The sequence below is a fragment of the Lycium ferocissimum genome, chromosome 4 (assembly GCF_029784015.1).
Source record: "Lycium ferocissimum isolate CSIRO_LF1 chromosome 4, AGI_CSIRO_Lferr_CH_V1, whole genome shotgun sequence".
Taxonomy (NCBI): domain Eukaryota; kingdom Viridiplantae; phylum Streptophyta; class Magnoliopsida; order Solanales; family Solanaceae; genus Lycium; species Lycium ferocissimum.
Window position 1 is genome coordinate 33,749,934 of NC_081345.1, and position 17,769 is coordinate 33,767,702.

Sequence of the window (17,769 nt, forward strand, 5' to 3'; positions counted from 1 at the left end):
GAACGAAAATATTCATATTTTCCTTTGAAGGTCAAAAAGTGAAGGGGATATAGTTTCTCAACCATTAAAGTTACGGGACAGTAAATAGGGTTTAGTGAAATCCAGGTAGGGAGTGTTTCCTCAGAAATGGACCCGACACGGTGCGAATCCAAATATAGTCGGGCTGCAATACGGGTACCGAACGCTGGTGAAAAAAAAAAAAAAAAAACTCTACTAATACAAAGCAACAAATAGCAAAATGAGTGATTTAAACCAAAACTCTTTGATCAATTAATGAAAGCAAAGTCAACCAAGTTTATTTCGCTAGGTAGGGAGCGAGCTCCTACTTCATTGGATGTCTGATGAAAATGGGGGCTATTCCCGATCCTTTTCTTTTAGTGCTTCGACCCGAAGCGATAGCTTCTAGCTAGTTCAGTGGATAAGATTTTTAACTTTTTATACACTAGCAATTTTAATTTTTTTATACTTAAGCCTATTTTTACCTATTATAACAGGTTATTTACTTTACTAGGTTATCAAATTAGGCTATTATTATAAACAACTAGTATAAGTTCACAGAAGCAAAATTGTATTCTAATATTGCTTGTAAAAATTATTTTAGTAAGATGTTAGTTTGATTCAACCTTGTTGTTTTTTATCAAATAAACAAACATATTAAACATGTTTTTTTTTTTTGGTGAATTGCTGGAAACATTAAAGAAACAAATATTTTAGGCCGTTGCCGCTCAAGATCCTTTTTTCCCTCCAAAAGTTTCTCATGTACTGACAGTAAAGTGACAATCTTGTACTTAAATCAGTTTATCAGGGGTACTTGAGTAATTACACCCACAGCAGCAGAACTGACGTCCAGTTTATAAACAGACATCTGTTTCTTAAACAAAAAAAAAAAGAAAAGAAAAAAAAAGACACCACCTTCGCCAACGTTCGTTCTTCACACTTCGGTCTGAAAAACCTTAAACGACAACTTGTGAATAGTTTATGGAAACCGAAATGGATGTCGACGAGGTGTCAATTTTAATTCTTTTTCAAATTTTCATTTTTTTTTTCAAGTCGAGGGTCTTCCAGAAACAGCCTCTCTACCTCACGACATGAGGTAGGGGTAAGGTCTGCTACATTTTACCTTCTTCGGATCCCACCTATGTGATTACACTTGTTGTTGTTGTTGTTGTTGTTGTTGTTTCAAGACGTTATTTTTAGTCTTATACTCCTAATATATAGGAGTGAGGACAACATACAGAGATTTTCCCCACCGATAACGTGAAATTTGTGTTATAAAATATGATTTTCTCACCGAATTAGCTCAATGCAAAAAAGTATGGTGGGAAACAGGTTCTATTGAAACGCTGAATTTTTTTTAAAAAAAATTTCTGTGCGTAAATACTACTATTTTCCTTTTCTCACCGATTCAATCAATATCTGGGGAAATAGCCATTGAACATATTTTAGCGGGAAATTTCAGTGGGGAAATAACGATTTTTTAGTAGTGGGAGTATTACTAGTATTAGTATTAATTTTATTGGCATTTTTCTGATTATTTCGGTATGTTATTTTTTCTGTTGTAGAGATTAACAGCCTTGAAGAAGGCGTCTGCAGATATAATCTTGAACACAAAGAAGGAGGAAGCAGCGAGGATTATGATGTGGGAACAGAAAGCTCAATGTTTTGAGAAAGAGCTGCATGTGGTGAAAGAAAAGGGGCTACTCAGGTTGATGAGGCTCAAACAGATTATGGATGCTAAGGTGAACTCTATTGAACACTATGGGTGTGTTCAGTGGGGTGTTTTCCAATTTTTTCATGTTTGGTTGGTCAAAGTTTTTGGAAACAAGTTTCTTAAAATGAGAAAAATGACTCCACTAGAAAAACAAGTTCCACAAGTGTCATGCCATATTGTTTGTGTCCTCCCACCCACCAACACACCCCATCTTCACCCCACCATCGTAGCCCCCATTCCCACTACCAGGGGCGGATTTAGTAAATTACAGTGTATATTTAGGGTAAGTTTTCTGTGTTCATGTACATATATTAACTTTTGAACACCCTGAACAAATGCAAAAGGCTAGGCCAAGTGGTCCAGTTATTTTTCCGAACACCCTGAGTGGAAATCCTGGATCCGCCACTGCCCACTACCCCACACCCCTACCTCCCACCCCCACCTCCCATAGTATATATTTAGATTATATACAAATACTTTTAGGACAATTTATTTTGCTTACGTACCAAACACAAGAAAATAAGTGAGAAACCACTTATTTTCCTAGAAAACATTTTTCATGGAAAATATTTTCCTTCATACCGAACACACCCTAAATTTCTTGTTACTACTCTCTATTTTAATTTGTTTGTCTTACTTTGGAAAGGAATGCCTCTTTTTGGTATGTTTCAAAAAGAATGTCTCTTTCTTTTTTGGCAACTCGACATGTTTGAGACCACAAAATTAAAGGTCACTTTGGTAAATTCTACATATTTTTGGTTAACAACCACAAGATTCAAAAGTCTTCTTTACTTTCTTAAACTCCGCGCTAATTCAAAACCAGACAAACAAGTTGAAACAGAGGGAGTAGTATTTATCTTTTAAATTAGATGATTATCAGAGATAAATATATATAGTTATCTTCTAGTTTAGTTAGGATTCTTTAGCAGTTTGATTTAAACAAGGGCCGAGGAGAACTCGAGATAGACACATCGGGTAGATTTGGGTGCATGTTTATTTTTGGAGTATGGTTTAAGCCAGGTTTAATGTAAACATCCAAATGTTCTTCTAGAGGTATAGTCTTGTGTCTAGCCAAATAATTTTTGCAACGGGGAGTAATTATTTAAAACTGATGTGAGTGGACGGGTTAATTAGATAAACAACGTGGTGACATGCGAAGGACCAAAACATTCGTTGAAGAGACACTTCATGTAAAAATGTTCTTGCAGTTTCTTTAATGTGACAATGTGTACGCTCACTAAGAGAAACTCTTTGAGGCATATAGGATGGAGTAGAAAGATGTTTGATACCGTGAAGGAAAAGATATGGTCAAGACTTTTTGCTGTCCTTCACCATCGGTATAAGGCGATAGAATTTTGGCATCGAAATGTTTTATTGAAGGATGGGATTGTTGAAAAAGCTCTTTGACTTCATTTTTTTTTTTTTTTTTTTGGGTAGTGTGTAGAGCCAAGTGTTTCTTCTGTAAAGATAAAAAAGATGCAACAATACGATCTTTCATCAAGAGATAAAACAAGAAAGGGCTCTCACAAATCACTAAAAATAATTTAAAGTGGTTTAGAGCTTTTCAGAGTCATTTTGTGAAATGGATGTAGATGAGCTTACATGTGTGCTTGTGGAGGTGAAATGGGCCACTCATGCAGTCCATTTTTGTTCTGGATGCCAACGGTGTCTGCATTTTGAGATCTTTACAACAAAACGAAAAGGAAGACATTCAACAGATGTTAGATTAGCCTAACATACTTTGGAAATAGAGATAAGATTGTGTTTAATGGCGGGAGCACATAGAGTGCGAGTTAATTGTGTTTAATGGCGGGAGCACATAGAGTGTGAGTTATCTTAGAAACATCATTTGATGCCTGTAACTGTGTAGAACCAGTATGTGAAATGGAAATTTTGTTACCATCGCCCATGTAGACATCCTGGCTGCTGTGATACGGTTGCTAGTTGGCAGCAGAGTTGATTAAGGATTGGCAGTGGTATTGAGTCAGAGATGTAATTGGCTTTGGCCACAAAAGTGATTGTAGGACTTAGATTGGTAGACACTTGTAACATGGCCAATCTGGTTGCATAGTTTACATCGAGTAACAACAGTAGTGTTATGGTTTTTCGAGGACTGAAATAGTGGATTTGATCATTTATCAAAAAATAATAATAATAAGATAAATGTCGAGCCTTTTTGTTTCTATTTTTTGATAAGGAGGGAGGAGAGACAAAGGGAAGCTTTTCCCATTTTTGATTTTACGAAGCTTCTTTGATTCTCAGTTACAAAAGAAACTTCTGTGACTCTTGATTCCTCACTGGCTAATTATTTAGCATATGTAAGCAACATTAACTTTTCTCTTTTCCTTATATATCATTCTTCCAGAAGACATCTTGCAAACATATTCTTTGCTGGTCCTCCACTACTTTTTCCATATCTTATTGATCTGTCCTTTTTGACAGATTATTGAAGCAGAGATGACATCGTTGAGTCAACAGAAGAAGATCGAAGAACTTGAAGCTCAACTTGAGGAAGCAGAAGATATTGTAAGTGATCTCAGGGTTGAGTTGAGAGAAGTTGAAGCTGAACTTGAGAGAGTCGGCAGCGAAGAGAAAGAGGGAAAGCAATCACAGGATCTTGATACTACTAATCCTGGAGAACTAACAAAGGTGAACGCAGTTGTATTGCCTCCAGAGTCACAGGGTGATTCTGTGACAACTTCTAATACGGAGGTCAACAGTATGAACCAGAAAATTGAGGGTTACCATTCTTGTCATACAAAGATTAACACGGGAAATTGTTATGTTGCTAGTGCAGATTTACCCTCTATAAGTCTGAAAGATGAAGTGCCAGAGTTATACCAAAATGGACATACACAGAGAATTCATGCTGCTGAAGGAAATCCGTCAGATAGGGAAATCATGCATAAAGAAACATTTTCCGAACACTCTTCAAAGATGGAAATAATTTTTTTGAGAGATGAATCGACTCTAGCCACAGGCAATGCTCCTATTGAAGATCCTTCTGAGATGGCCCTAGGATTTTTCAAAGGACAAGGCATGAAGCTGGGATATGCAGAAAGTTCTGATGATAAATTGCAGTCTATTGATGCTTGTGGTGTTCCTTATGCCAGAGATGAGCATGAGGAGTTAAAGGGAAAGATGGATCTTTCAGAACAAGATATTGAAAATATTTGCAATCAGTTGCTCTTTATAAAAAATCTTTGCAATCAGCTGTTAAAGTCAGAATCAAGGGCGTCTGATGTAGACAATAGGGTTCCTAGCCAACCTCTAAATAATAGAGTGATTAAGTACACATACCAAAGAAAGAGGAAGAGAGAATTGTTGAGTGCATCTGATGAGAATGCTTCAATTCCAAAGAGCCCTTCAAAGAACAAGAATGTATTGAAACTACATAGTTTTTTGGACACACAGGATGAGTTCAGTGACAGAATCATCTCGTGACAGTTGGCAAATGTCATTAGGTTGCTCAACAGGTTGGTTATTTATTTATTACTTATCTATGCCATTGATGTTTCTGTTGTATACCTATCTTTGTTAATATGCTGATTTGACTGGTACACCTTCAATATGAGATACATATAGAAGTCTTCCCTCGTGTGAATCTGATGACATTATGAGCAGGCTGGTAGAGCTCGTCCAACTATTATAATATGCTTTATTCCATCCAAAAGAAATATTATGAGAAAGGAAAGGTGACAAATTTTGATGTCATTTTGATTACTTGAAAACTATAATATATGAAAGAGGAGAAAACATTGAAGTTCTGTCTATTTTTAGATCTATGTAGGGAATTGTCCTGGAGTTTTGAGAATATGTTGCAACTCCATGAAGATTGGTCTGTTTTCTGGACTTACTGACAGCCTTCCAGGCTTCCACAAATTCTCACAATTCATCAGTTCCTAGCGTTTACAAAGTTTATACTAAGGAGGTCTCATTCTAGTGGCAAAGACCAACCTTCTACTCTTAAAAACTTATTAGCCGTTTGTGTTTGACTAAATTATTTGTGGAACACTTTTGTTAATATTATAGAAGTTATCTGTGTTTGGCCAATCTTTCCAGAAATATTTTTGAGTGCAAAATTATGAAAAGTGACATGTAAATATTCACTTTACAATTAATATTACTAAATAGATAAATCATTGGAAATATTTATTATGAGACTTTAATTAAGAAATTCAATTTCATTTTATCAAAATATTTATAAAAAAATCAAAAAAAAGAAAGAGAGGGAGCATGTTTATGAGACTTTGGTCGTAAATGTGTTGTTGACAACATTTGTGTTTTTTTGGTTGAAAAATGAGCACGTCAAGTTTCCCAAAAAAGTTTGGCTAAACACGCTATTAAGCTTCTTCATAGAAAGATGTTATAGGAGTCGGAACAAATTTATTCCTTCAGGATAAATTTTTCAAGTAAGAACATTTTGGAATAATGAATGTATCAACTCTGTTTGTTGCAACGAGCAAGTTATGCTGGTTTAATGATCAGTACTGTCAGCAGGTTGCCATTATGCTTTGCATCTGCGACAAAGTTTGATGGCTGTTAAATGTGGTAGAGTAGTTTTAAATTTCTGGAAATATGTTGTACTGTCTTTTGGATGCTCATATCTTCCCTGTTTGTTCTTGACAGCTAGTTCCTTTATCTAAGAAGAAGTGCTAGTGAAATTAGAGTGTGCCATGTCTTCTGTGCCGGAAAATGTGGAATGTCTTCTGTCAGCTATTTCTGAAATCCACCTTTTGAATATCATGTCATTAAGGATGGAGGTCTAGGAGTGGGATGCCCGATTGAAGTGATTACAGGCATGATGTCCAGCAGAGGCGGATTTGGCCTTAGAGTAGCGGATTCACGTGAATCCTAACTTTTTCCCAAATCATGTATTTGTATCAAGAAATCCACTAAATTAGGGAACCCAGTTTTTATTGTATATTAACTTGAGATTGCTGTAGGAACTTGTAAACTTCAAATTTTGAATCCGCCTCTGATGTCCAGTAAGTGAACTGTCATTATCATATCGTTTGGATTCTGTCATTGTACAATATATATAGCTTTCAAACTTATTGTTGTTCATCTATCCTGTTTAAGTAGTTTAATCTGTTTTAAGTAGTTTAATCATCCTTTTCCATATTTAATTGTGAATTATTTGTTGATAAAGATTGGCACTTCCAAAGATATATGTTGGGATACATCTGTTGATAGAGAACCACATTTTTGGTGGTTTCTTGTGGGATGTTTGTTGATTCCTTTGGCATCCCTTGTTCTGTTAAAAGAGCTGAAGTGTTCATTTGAGGATTTTGACTGTGACAAAGGAATATAGGAAAGTAATGATCATTCTCTTTCATTTTTTACACCATCAAAAATAACAAACATAATAAACAAATTATCAAGAATATAATCTTGGTACCCGATACAAAATAACAAATAAATCAAAATATTATTTGATGATACATCCACGTTATCTTCTCGGCAGGTCACATACATCCAAATCAAAACTTCAAAAAGAAATGTTGACGCTCAAGTAAAGTTGTGAAAAAAAACCTTCAAGCTCAAGTGGAAAAAAAAAAATGTTCACGCTCAATACTAATGGAAGCTGCACTCATGGCTCATGTGGTGGAGGTTGTCCATTCAGAGATAGCCAAGGGAGATACATTTTTATTCTATCCCCTTGGACATGGAAGAAGTAACATGGCTGAAGCAGCAGCCATGCTTTTGGAATCAAATGGTGTGCTAACAAGAAACTGATTCTCTTTTAATTGCTAAATGCACAAAGAGAGAATGGAAAATTTCTTGGAGAATCTTAAATTTCATTGATGAAATTCAGAGATTAATAGAAGAACATGAATTCCAAATCAACCATTGCTTTAGAGAAGCTAATCGACCAGCTGATAGATTGGCTAATCTGAGTCATAGCCTTGAAGAAATCTAGATGTTCAACTCTTTTACTGAGCTTCCAAAGAACATCAGAGGTCTCATTAACACGGATGGATGAAATCTTTCATCTTTCAGAATCAAACAAGCCAAACCTGCTCAAATAGTTTATGAACCACCTTGAATTCAATATTTTAATTTGATTTTTGGTTAGGACATAGATTAGTCTCACGTCAATGATCATGTACAAAGTTTGGTATACCAAACTCTACTATGTAACTTTTTGCACAGAAATGATCAACGGAAACATAGTGGACGTTTGGCCATGAAAACCAAATTTTTTTTAAAAAAAATTCACTTTATTTGAAATGAGTTGAAGATGGAGTTGTGTTTGGTTGTAGTTTTTTCAAAGAATATTTGTTTGAATGAATATTAGTAAAAGTGGAAAAAGGTGAAAAAAGTGAAAATAAATTTTAGGTGTTTTCCAAATTCAACTTCAATTTTTATTTGAAATTTTCATGGCCAAACACTAATTTTCAAATAAAGTGAAAAAAAATCCGGAAAAAAGTGAAAGTTTCTCATGGCCATTTCTAAGAAATTATGAAATGCCAACTTTCTAAGAAATTAAAGGTATTTAAATGGTAAATGAAAAAAATATATATTACCAGTAATTTTTCGTCGATTTAAATTGTAACATTCCAACCAAAAAATAAATATTTTCGAGAGGAATATGGATGATTAAAACAAATTCAGTCCAAAACATGTTGTAAAATAGATGAATTAAGCAGGATTAAATAGAAAATAACAAAAAGAAAAAACGTCGTAATCATAAACCAAACCCCTCTCAAGTTGGGAAATAATAAGAGGGGTTTTGTGGTTTTGCATATTGCAGTCTCATATTTCAATCCCAAAAGTAGAAAATGGGAGCAGCAAGCAAAGCAGGGGACTTGGTATTTAAGGCCTTCGTGGGGGGACTTGGCGTCACCACCATTTATCTCACTGCTACTTTCTCCGCTAACGTCTACCGTGGTCTCTCTTGGCATAAAGCCCAATCGGTACCCTCCACAATACCCCTTAACACACTTATTATATTTTTGTTGATCGAAACCCTAATTGTGGGGTTCTAACTGATGATTTGGAAATGATAATTTATAGTTTTGTTTTTATTTTGTGAAGATATCTCGATCCATTTTTTAGTAGCCCCTTCTTGATCTTCCGTCATGCTTATTTGATTTGTCTCTGTATCTAATGTTACATGGATTATTTAACTTGCCCATGTAGAACGTGTGTGGTATGGATTAGGTTGGGTTGGGTTGTTGAAAATACTCTTAAAACTTAGTCAAGATTTAGACTACCCGAATTACCTACCCTTAAAATGAGTCGGTTGAACATAGTTACTAATACGTTTTTCATGAAGGACGTCTTCTAGCAGTGGAGGCGCTACCTATTGTGAAGGTGTTCAATTGAATACCCCTGTAAAATTATATTGCATAAATAGGATAAAAATAGTTTCTTTTATACTTTTACGTTGTCGAATCCCCTGGACAAATGGTAAATATTATATTGCACCGCGCTGCCCTTTTTTTGGCTTGAATTCCTGGCTCTGCCACTGTTTCCTAGTACAAATTAAAAGACTTGACCTTGATTTTCTTTCTCTACTACCAATTGTTTGTCTATTGCTTTTTCTATCTTTACCCCTTTGTATTGACGGGATATATCACCGTGGATTGTTCAGCCCAAGAGTTGTACTTCATGTTCTGCTGGCTTTACTGGCCCTTACTTGAAACCCTGTTGTTCAGTGAACCAGACAGTCAAACAGGACCAAAGTTCCAGCTTCCGCTTGGGCGTTGGAAGAGCCTGTACCTTTCCTCTAAAACTTATCCATAAGATTTAGCTCTACTATTTTTGTGCAGTTACATGAAAATATCTAATTATCAATGTCTAGCTTGTGTTAACAATGAGAGATTTATTTGTGGGTAATCAGTGAATTGTGAAACTTGTATCAAAAGTTAATACCAAGAAATGCCTGTCTTTGTGACTTTTTAATCGTTAAACTGTTGGATGTGAACTTCTAATGCGGTGTTAGTTCCATAAGGGTAGGAGAAGGGTAAAGGACAGAAATTCATTCTCTTATGTCCCTCCCAATGGAAACATAGTTAAACATTCCCAAATTGCTGCAAATGATTAGCTTTCCAAGTGGAAAAGAATGTGATAAAAAATGAAACTGTTTTGCTGCCAGAGATCAGTGAAATTCCATCTGACATGCTGGGTGGATGTGTATTTTGGTTTTCTTGGAGTCTTTCCAATTGCGTATAAAGATTAGAGTTTATCATTACTTATCAAACTACTAATTACTGGAGCGCAAAAACTGAAGTATGTTGGTTGACGGATCTCTTTTTTGGCTTCAGTAGTATGAGTTTGCAGTAACTCAAATGCTTTCATTTCTTGAGGACCAACTAAGTATTCAAGTGCTATTGTTTATACTTCTGAATGGTCTCCATTCCTACCACACCTCTTCTTCTCTTTGGTGCTGAAGCTGAAACGTCTTTTGTTCTGTTCTTTTCATATCTAAACTCAAACAAACTTGTTTTGTGATCTAGTGAGTTACTGAAAGATGTATTGAGCATGAGCTACTGATTAAGAAAATCCTTGAAGAGTTGCTGTGTTCTAAGTTGGTTTCTTCACTCATTGTGTATGTGCAGCTACTTTGAGGCTGATGTATATAATGAGTTAAGCAAGCAGCTGGACCATCCTTCATGCTGGTGTGCTATATTTGCCAATTGATATGAAATTTTAAATACTATATCCATCTAGTTTCAGGCATCTTGCTTTGCGTCCCATGTGCTTATTGTATGTGCGTTCTGTTAGTCACCTTTATACTCATTCTGCCTTTGGACTATTGAATGCTGACAGCAAACTGTCTCTCCTAGATAATCTTTACTGAATCTGAATGTTACGTAGTCTGTTGCCATCATATGGTTTTCATTTATTAAATTGTTTGTTCTACAAGAAAGCTTTCTGATATATGGCCATTTTCGTCCTGCAACAGCAGAAAAATGAACAAGAAGGATCTGTAGTTCAGCAGGGAGAATGACGTGTTTTCAAGTCCTACACTGGGTCTTCATGTTGCTAGCTGAGGTCCAGCCAGAAATTTCGGAAGATATCTGAATCTTGTCGCATTGTGTAATAATTTTTTCACAGTTTTTCCATAGGATACTTAAAACACGGCAGCACTTCATGAACTTCTCATCCAACGAACAAATTGGATGGACAGTATGTTATGTTTATTCATTTTCTGTTGCTATTTTGTTGCTGAAGTCTCCGTAACTCTTGAGTTATAGCAGCTAACAACTGTTAGATGGAGTTGAAACGATATTGGAGTTCCACAGTTGTATGATTTGCATTCATTAATAATTATATTTACAAGATGAATGTGCAAAACACTTTACTGTTATACAATGAGACATACTGTGCAAGTAGCATACATAGATAGCATGGCAATGGATTTTCCTTACGAGGATGCGATCACCCATAAAAGGCAAGTCATTATGGTATTAAAAGGTAGAACACATCAGATGCGTTATAACAACCAAGGAAGAAAATTTTGTGTAGAAAATAGTATGTTTGGTAATTTCCTTTTCTCATATCTTGTATGCCCATTTCGTATTGTTTCCCTTATGGTAGCTTTTGGCTTTTGATGCAATTCAAAAGGAAACTTTTGTCCGCAAGCAAAAGTAAGGCCAACTGCTTTTGTTCGTCGCCTATTTAACCATATGACACTAGCGGTGACAAAATTAGTTCATGAAAATATTGATCAGCTCAACCCGTTCAAGTTTGGGTAAGTTAATGACCTGTTGTTTTATTTACTTACCTGCTTTTGACTTGTTCAATTTAGCCTTTGGTTTAGATATGTATCCCAAATTGACACACGAAAAACCTTATCAAAATGTTTATAATCTTTTGGCCAAAGTCATAGATATCACAAAAACTTGACATATTTTTCATTTGGACCTCTCAAGTTTGGGAACCCTCCAAGTTAACGATCTATTGGTTTATTTGCGTCACCCACTTTTTAAGAGAAGCTTTCAAATTTTAATGCTCCCATTGTGATTCAAGAGTTAAAGACATGAGAATATTATACTTTTTCTCTCTCTCCCCTTCATCTTCTTCAACAGAAAATGTCCATGATTTCTCCATTAATGGACCAAAAAAATCAATAGTCCTTTGAAATAAACACACAAAAAAACCCTTCATCCAAACACACCTCTTTACTTATTTTAGTCAATTTGGTTAGATTCAGCAGATCCAACGATTATTATTATTATTATTAATTATCTACCGATTTTTTCTCCAAATTGGTTCCTAATGCCACGTTTTTTTTGTTTCTTTGTTTTCTATTAGTAGTTTATAATTATAATTTGGTATCTAAATGAATTACTTAACATTCAAAAGTTCACAAATTCTTTTAAAAAATTAGTAACACAGTGATAATTTTATTTTTTGAGTCAAGAAATCTTGGTATAAATGGTAATTAGTTTCCGAACATTTAGTCATTTAGGATGGCCATTTCGAGAAAAACCTAAAGCATCCACTTCAAGATCAAATCCGTTGATTTTTTTACGTGTTTGTTCTCATTTTATTTTTTAAAAATTTTCATCCATTTCTTGTGGATTTTTGGAAAAAATATTGAGGATATGTCGGTCGGGGGGGGGGGGGGGGCGAAGAAGATGACTTTTTGTTTTTACTTTTTTTTTTTTTTTTTTGTAAAATCCTTTTATTTTATTTTTTTAAAGCTAAAATCCACGTGGCATCTTATTTGTTATTTTTGGGTGAGATTACACACACCATTTGTGTGTTTGATATTTATTTTGGAAAAGAGTAGAAAACTAAAGTTTCCCTTTGTAAAAGTGATGACGTTTTTTGAGGTAAGTAAAAATAGTGTTTGGTTATCTATGACTTTGGCCTAATCTTTTTTACTATGTTTTATATACTCATAATAAACTACTGATGTAAGAGATAACTTGTGGATACAATATATTACTACTAGTACTAAATTCATTGCTTCTTTTTAACACACGCAGTACAATCTTGGTATAAATGGTGATGTCTACTTGTGTTATTGGAGTAGTATATGACAAGAAAATGTTTACCTTAAAACTCTCATCGATTTCTTGTGGATTTTTGGAAAAAATATTGAGGATATGTAGATATCACTTTTACTTATCCAATTAGAATTCAAGAATAAAAGGAAACCCCACTCATGTAAGAGAGGTGAGATAAGAGAAAAGCAAGAATGAAATTAAGGAAAAGACTAGAAAACTAAAGTTTCCCTTTGTAAAAGTGAGCCTTTTTTGAGGTAAGGTAAATACAACTTGTAACCATTTTTTTCTTTACTCTCGTTTCTCTCTCATTTTTTTTGTTTACCTTAATCAAATATGACACAAAAAAAAAAAAAAATAGGTTAAGAAATGCCTCCTATTTGCTCACCTTTATCTTCGATTATGATATGGAAGAAATACTAGTTGTATTCTTATAGGTGAACTCAAAATATACTTAGTTGTAAATTGAATTAGTATAAATTATAATTTTATTTAGTTAAGAATATTATTATAAGTTAAAAAAAAGTTGTAGCCAAAGAAAATAATTTGATCACCAAATAGTGGGGTCAATAGAGTAACATATTGGTTTGAGGATAAGAGATTATAATTTCTCGATTAACTTATTCCATTTTTGGTAGGATATTTTATTTCGGATTCCTTTTTCTAATTTTGTTTACCATGGACAGTATAAGGTTTGATGATTGTGTAATTTTAATAACTAACCGAAATTACCCCTCAACTTCCACTTATTTACGGTGTCATCTTCTGATAAAACACAGAGATTTAGTAAAAACAAAGGGCAATTTCGATATACTGTCTTTATATATTAGACACACACTTGTAAAGAATTTTATAATACAACAAAGCAATTTCCGTTATCTTCTCTCTCTATAATTCCTATCCACCTAAATTCTTTGTGATATATTTCTCTGATCAATTTAGGGTTTTTCACAAATTTGATTTACCAAAGTGACTCATCAATAACAACAATGGTTTCCGATTCAATTGTCAAACCTTCAATCCCTATGGTTTCCTCTAATCCCAAAGATTTCAACAAGAAAAAAAGGGTAACAATTTCGTTCTTTTTTTTTTTTTTGTGTGTGTATTTTTTCAATGTGATTGTGTTATGTAATGCTCCCACCGTTTTAATTTATGTGAATCTATTTGATTGGTTACGGAGTTTAAGAAAGAAGAGAAGACTGTTAAACTTGTGATGTTAAATGAGTTACGTATTGTTTTGTCTAAATTTAGAAAGGGGTTATTGTTTTTGGTACGGACTAATAAGGAAATAGGTTCACATAAATTGAAATGGAGGGAGTATATGTTTCTGATATTTTCTTGAATTTCAGGCTAATAGGTCGGCTAAGTTGAAGCAGTGCAAACTTGATGCTCGAAGGGAACAGTGGCTCTCACAAGGTTTGTTAAAGTTTTAACCTTTTTTATGTATACTTCATGTATTAGTAATTTTGTCTTTTTGGGTGGGGGCAAGTTCATTACTTTGGACTTGAATATATACAATTAACAAGTTTTTTTTTTCTAGAATATATAGTTATATTAATTCTACTCATATGATAAATAATTTTGTGGTCAGAGGTATTTCACACCCATTGAGTTAAAATCTTTGAATGCATTTGCGATAGACTAAATTTAAAAATGCGAGAATTTTGGGACATTGTTCGGGGTTTTCTATTAAATTTGAAAGAAACGGTTACAAGTAATGAAATACAGGAATTAAACTACGCGAAATGAGAACTCGATAGCATTCCAGTCTGCAGAAGAAGAAGAATAGAAGGGTCTAGAAGAAAAAGAGAAGAAGAAGCGTGAGGGAGAGTTTGTCACCAGATATCTGTTAACACTGTAGCCATGTCCAAATGTTAGTTATAAGGTTGTTTCTTCAGCTAGTCACAGCTGTTGCGCCTCATTAATGCATATCGCCTGATTTGTTTATTTATCCAGCTCGGCACTCAGCCTTTAATTGAGCTCATGACACTCTACTTATATCAACAACAACAACATAACCAGTGTAATGACAATCTACTCATATCAATTGTAAATAAAAAAATTGGGTAAAGAGGTATTTCACACCCATTAAGTTAAAATCTTTGAATATTTGTTTGCTTTTGGTGAATGTTAGATTAGGGATGGCAAAAGGGCGGGGCGGGTTAAGTCTTCACCTGCTAAGCTTTTTCCCTGCCCCGTTTAGAGTTAGCCCTGCCCTGCCCCCTTTAACTGTCTGGCCCGTTTAGCCCTGTTTTGTCCCACCCCGTTTAGCCTCTATTTATTGGTCTTTATTTTTGTTACGAAAATTAATTTTTCCCCAATTTGTTCCGTTGAAAATCATCTTCAATTTCTAATATTGTTACCCGAGACATAAGTGATTAAAGGTACAGGTAATGTAAGGACATTTCATCTATAAGAAAATGTTATCAGTCACTTTCTAATGAATGACTTGAATGTTCAATTCTATTTAATTGCTTAATCTTTGAAGCAGATTCAGTGATTGTTATCCCCAGTTGAGTAATAAAATACCAAGTTAGAGTAAAGGAATATTGATTAGCAATGATAAGATACTTGTTGATTAATTAATTTCATTTTCAAAGGTTTTCATTCAATGACTTGGAATAAATACTTCCTCTGATCTATAATTGAGTAAAGATAATTAAATAGTCAGCTAAGCTAATTACACAGCTGTACTGTAATCTATAGTTGTGGCAAACAAAAAGTTACTAATAAAGCAACTAAACAGGACCGAGCTTAGATCTTCCCTGCCCCATTTAATATTTTGAAAAAAAAAAAAAAAAAGTGTTGACCTGACCCGCCCGACCCTGCCCCATTTAACCTTGGACCTGCCCTGCCCCGCCGCGCCCCATTTGCCATCCCTATGTTTGATCAATCTCAAGATTGGTACTTCACTGTATTTCTGTTGTTCATTATGTTGTTTTCTTATTTGTATGTGCCTTAATTCTTGGTAATTGGGGCTTGTGTAGTGAAGAATAAAGGCTCCAAGGAGGAACCGAATGGTGGGGGAGGAGCTTGTGGGCAGGAGATTCACGTTGCTGATGAGAGGGGCCAATTGATGGAGAAGTTAGCTATAAAGCCTCGAGGAGAAGAAGAAAATGGAGGTTGCATGAACCACTACAGTGATTTTGATTCAACTTCAAATAGCCCCACCAGCCACACTAGTAGCGTGTTGGAAGGGAATGATTCTGGGACCAATTTCACAGGTGGCAGCAGCAGTTGTAGCAGTGGTGGATGTTGTTCAGGGAGTATGAGCGGCGAGGAAGATAACGAAGAGGACGATAACTGCTTGGATGATTGGGAAGCTGTTGCTGATGCTTTAGCTGCCACTGATAAGAAGCAGGAGCAGCATAACTCTAGCCTGGATTCATCTACAGAGAGTGACGGCAAAGTGGTGCATATGAGTTCTCAGCCAAAAGTTTCTGACCGGCAGGTATCAGGGATGGATACATCACAGCAGAATCCCAAGACGTGGAGGTCTGATGATGCATTCCGACCACAGAGTCTTCCGAATTTGTCGAAACAGTATACTTTCCCTATGAATTCGGGGCGCCATTACCGGGGAGGCTCTGTATGGGGATGTAAAAGTTTATCAATACCCACATCATGTCCTATATGCTGTGAGGATTTGGATTTTACAGATTCAAGCTTTCTCCCTTGTCCTTGTGGGTTTAGGCTTTGTCTCTTTTGTCACAAGAGGATTCTTGAGGAGGATGGGCGGTGTCCAGGTTGCAGGAAGCAGTATAAACATGATCCAGTTGAGGGAGAGGCAAACAAAGGTGCAGGCTGCCTGATGTCTCGACCGGCTCGTTCTTATAGCATGATCTCAAGGTCGTAGGAAGATTCTGTTTTCTGTGAATGTGTATGTTGCGTGCTCTTTCTCTATGTGGCTTGACTTTGTCAGACTCCAAATTTTCTTAACATTAGATGTTGATATAGGATTCGAGAGTTTGAAAGCACAGGGGAACTGTTATGGTTCTCTTATAATTTTGCTCATTATAGATATGGTGCTTGTGCTGATGTAGAAGACTCTTTATGTGAATAGATAAGGTGGGTGATCGATAGATTGAATTTGATGATATAGAGGTCCTTGTCTCTTTGAGCCCTTTGTCACCTTTTATCAGATTACCATGAATAAAAATGAGAGAACAGTTGGACATCAATTGCATGATTATCTTCTCTTCTTGAATATTTTTGTCTGTTTTTCTTCTTGACTGCTTGCGATGAATCTGAGTAAATACGCAGCCTATATATTGATCCTCAAATCAGCTGTTAACTGGTCTATTGCGCTCACTTTTCTCTTCAATTAAGTTTCGGATTGAACCACAATATAAACGCTTACCACATTATGGGCTTCTAGTTCGGCAGATATGTATTGAAATATTTTTTACCAGAAGATATGTATTGATGCTCTGCCTCAAGGTAATAAAGAAGTGAATTTTAGATATAGATATTTAGATTCTCTTTGAAATGCTAAAATTCTTGTGCTTTTGGGAGTCACCTTTAAGTGTAGGGTTTTTTGAAGTGAAGTAGTCTTGTTGAATTTATCTTTGTTGCATTTCCTAATAGTTCTATATTGGATTCAGATTGTGCATTCAGTAGATTCTTATAAACAGTATTGAAAATGATATCATTCTGGGGGCGACTGTCATTTGGAAGTACCTCGAAAAAGGTCCCATGCCTTTCTTTGCTTCCCTTCCCCTCTCCTAAGCTGTTTAAAGGTTGATTTTCAAGTCTTCAAAAATGTTTAGTTTTGTTGAAAGCTAACATTTACATGTGGAGCTTCTATTCACTATCTCAAACTTTTTCTAAGCTTTATTTCTACCGTCTGCTTACTGGAATAACGAGATTGTGTTAGTGTGACAATTGTTTTTAGAGCCTTAGCAGCAATTATGTGGTGTTGCTTCTTTTTTCCCTTGTACAAGTTGATTGCTTTTCCGTGGAACAGAAGACTTTGTGCTACAGCTGATCTTCTCCTTGCTGTTCTTGAGGTTCAATTCCTTTGGAGCCTCTGGTTTGTTCCACGGATAAACAAATGAGATCGATGCATGTTTCCCATGGCTGATAAGATTGTTG

General features: G+C 35.3%; 2 protein-coding genes across 6 annotated transcripts; both read left to right on the forward strand.

Moving 5' to 3' along the window:
- Window positions 1–714: 714 nt before the first annotated feature.
- Window positions 715–6,776, forward strand: LOC132052431 (uncharacterized). Of its 4 annotated transcripts, none has more exons than XM_059443960.1 (4): window positions 715–1,005; window positions 1,563–1,739; window positions 4,154–5,187; window positions 5,492–6,322. In XM_059443960.1, the coding sequence occupies exons 1-3, from the start codon at window positions 979–981 to the stop codon at window positions 5,153–5,155; spliced, it is 1,206 nt and encodes a 401-aa protein (XP_059299943.1). In that variant the 5' UTR covers window positions 715–978; the 3' UTR covers window positions 5,156–5,187; window positions 5,492–6,322. The 4 variants fall into 4 exon arrangements, with proteins under 4 accessions (XP_059299943.1, XP_059299944.1, XP_059299945.1 ...); XM_059443961.1 differs by lacking the exon at window positions 5,492–6,322 and adding an exon at window positions 6,341–6,776 and having other exon boundaries at window positions 716–1,005; window positions 1,573–1,739; XM_059443962.1 differs by lacking the exon at window positions 5,492–6,322 and adding an exon at window positions 6,341–6,776 and having other exon boundaries at window positions 716–1,005; window positions 1,594–1,739.
- Window positions 6,777–13,520: 6,744 nt separating this feature from the next.
- LOC132052432 (uncharacterized) lies at window positions 13,521–16,856 on the forward strand. 2 transcript variants are annotated; one of them, XM_059443963.1, is made up of 3 exons: window positions 13,521–13,742; window positions 14,025–14,091; window positions 15,663–16,856. In XM_059443963.1, exons 1-3 carry the CDS (start codon window positions 13,665–13,667, stop codon window positions 16,529–16,531), a joined length of 1,014 nt encoding a protein of 337 aa, XP_059299946.1. In that variant the 5' UTR covers window positions 13,521–13,664; the 3' UTR covers window positions 16,532–16,856. The 2 variants fall into 2 exon arrangements, with proteins under 2 accessions (XP_059299946.1, XP_059299947.1); XM_059443964.1 differs by having other exon boundaries at window positions 13,583–13,742; window positions 15,668–16,856.
- Window positions 16,857–17,769: the final 913 nt, after the last annotated feature.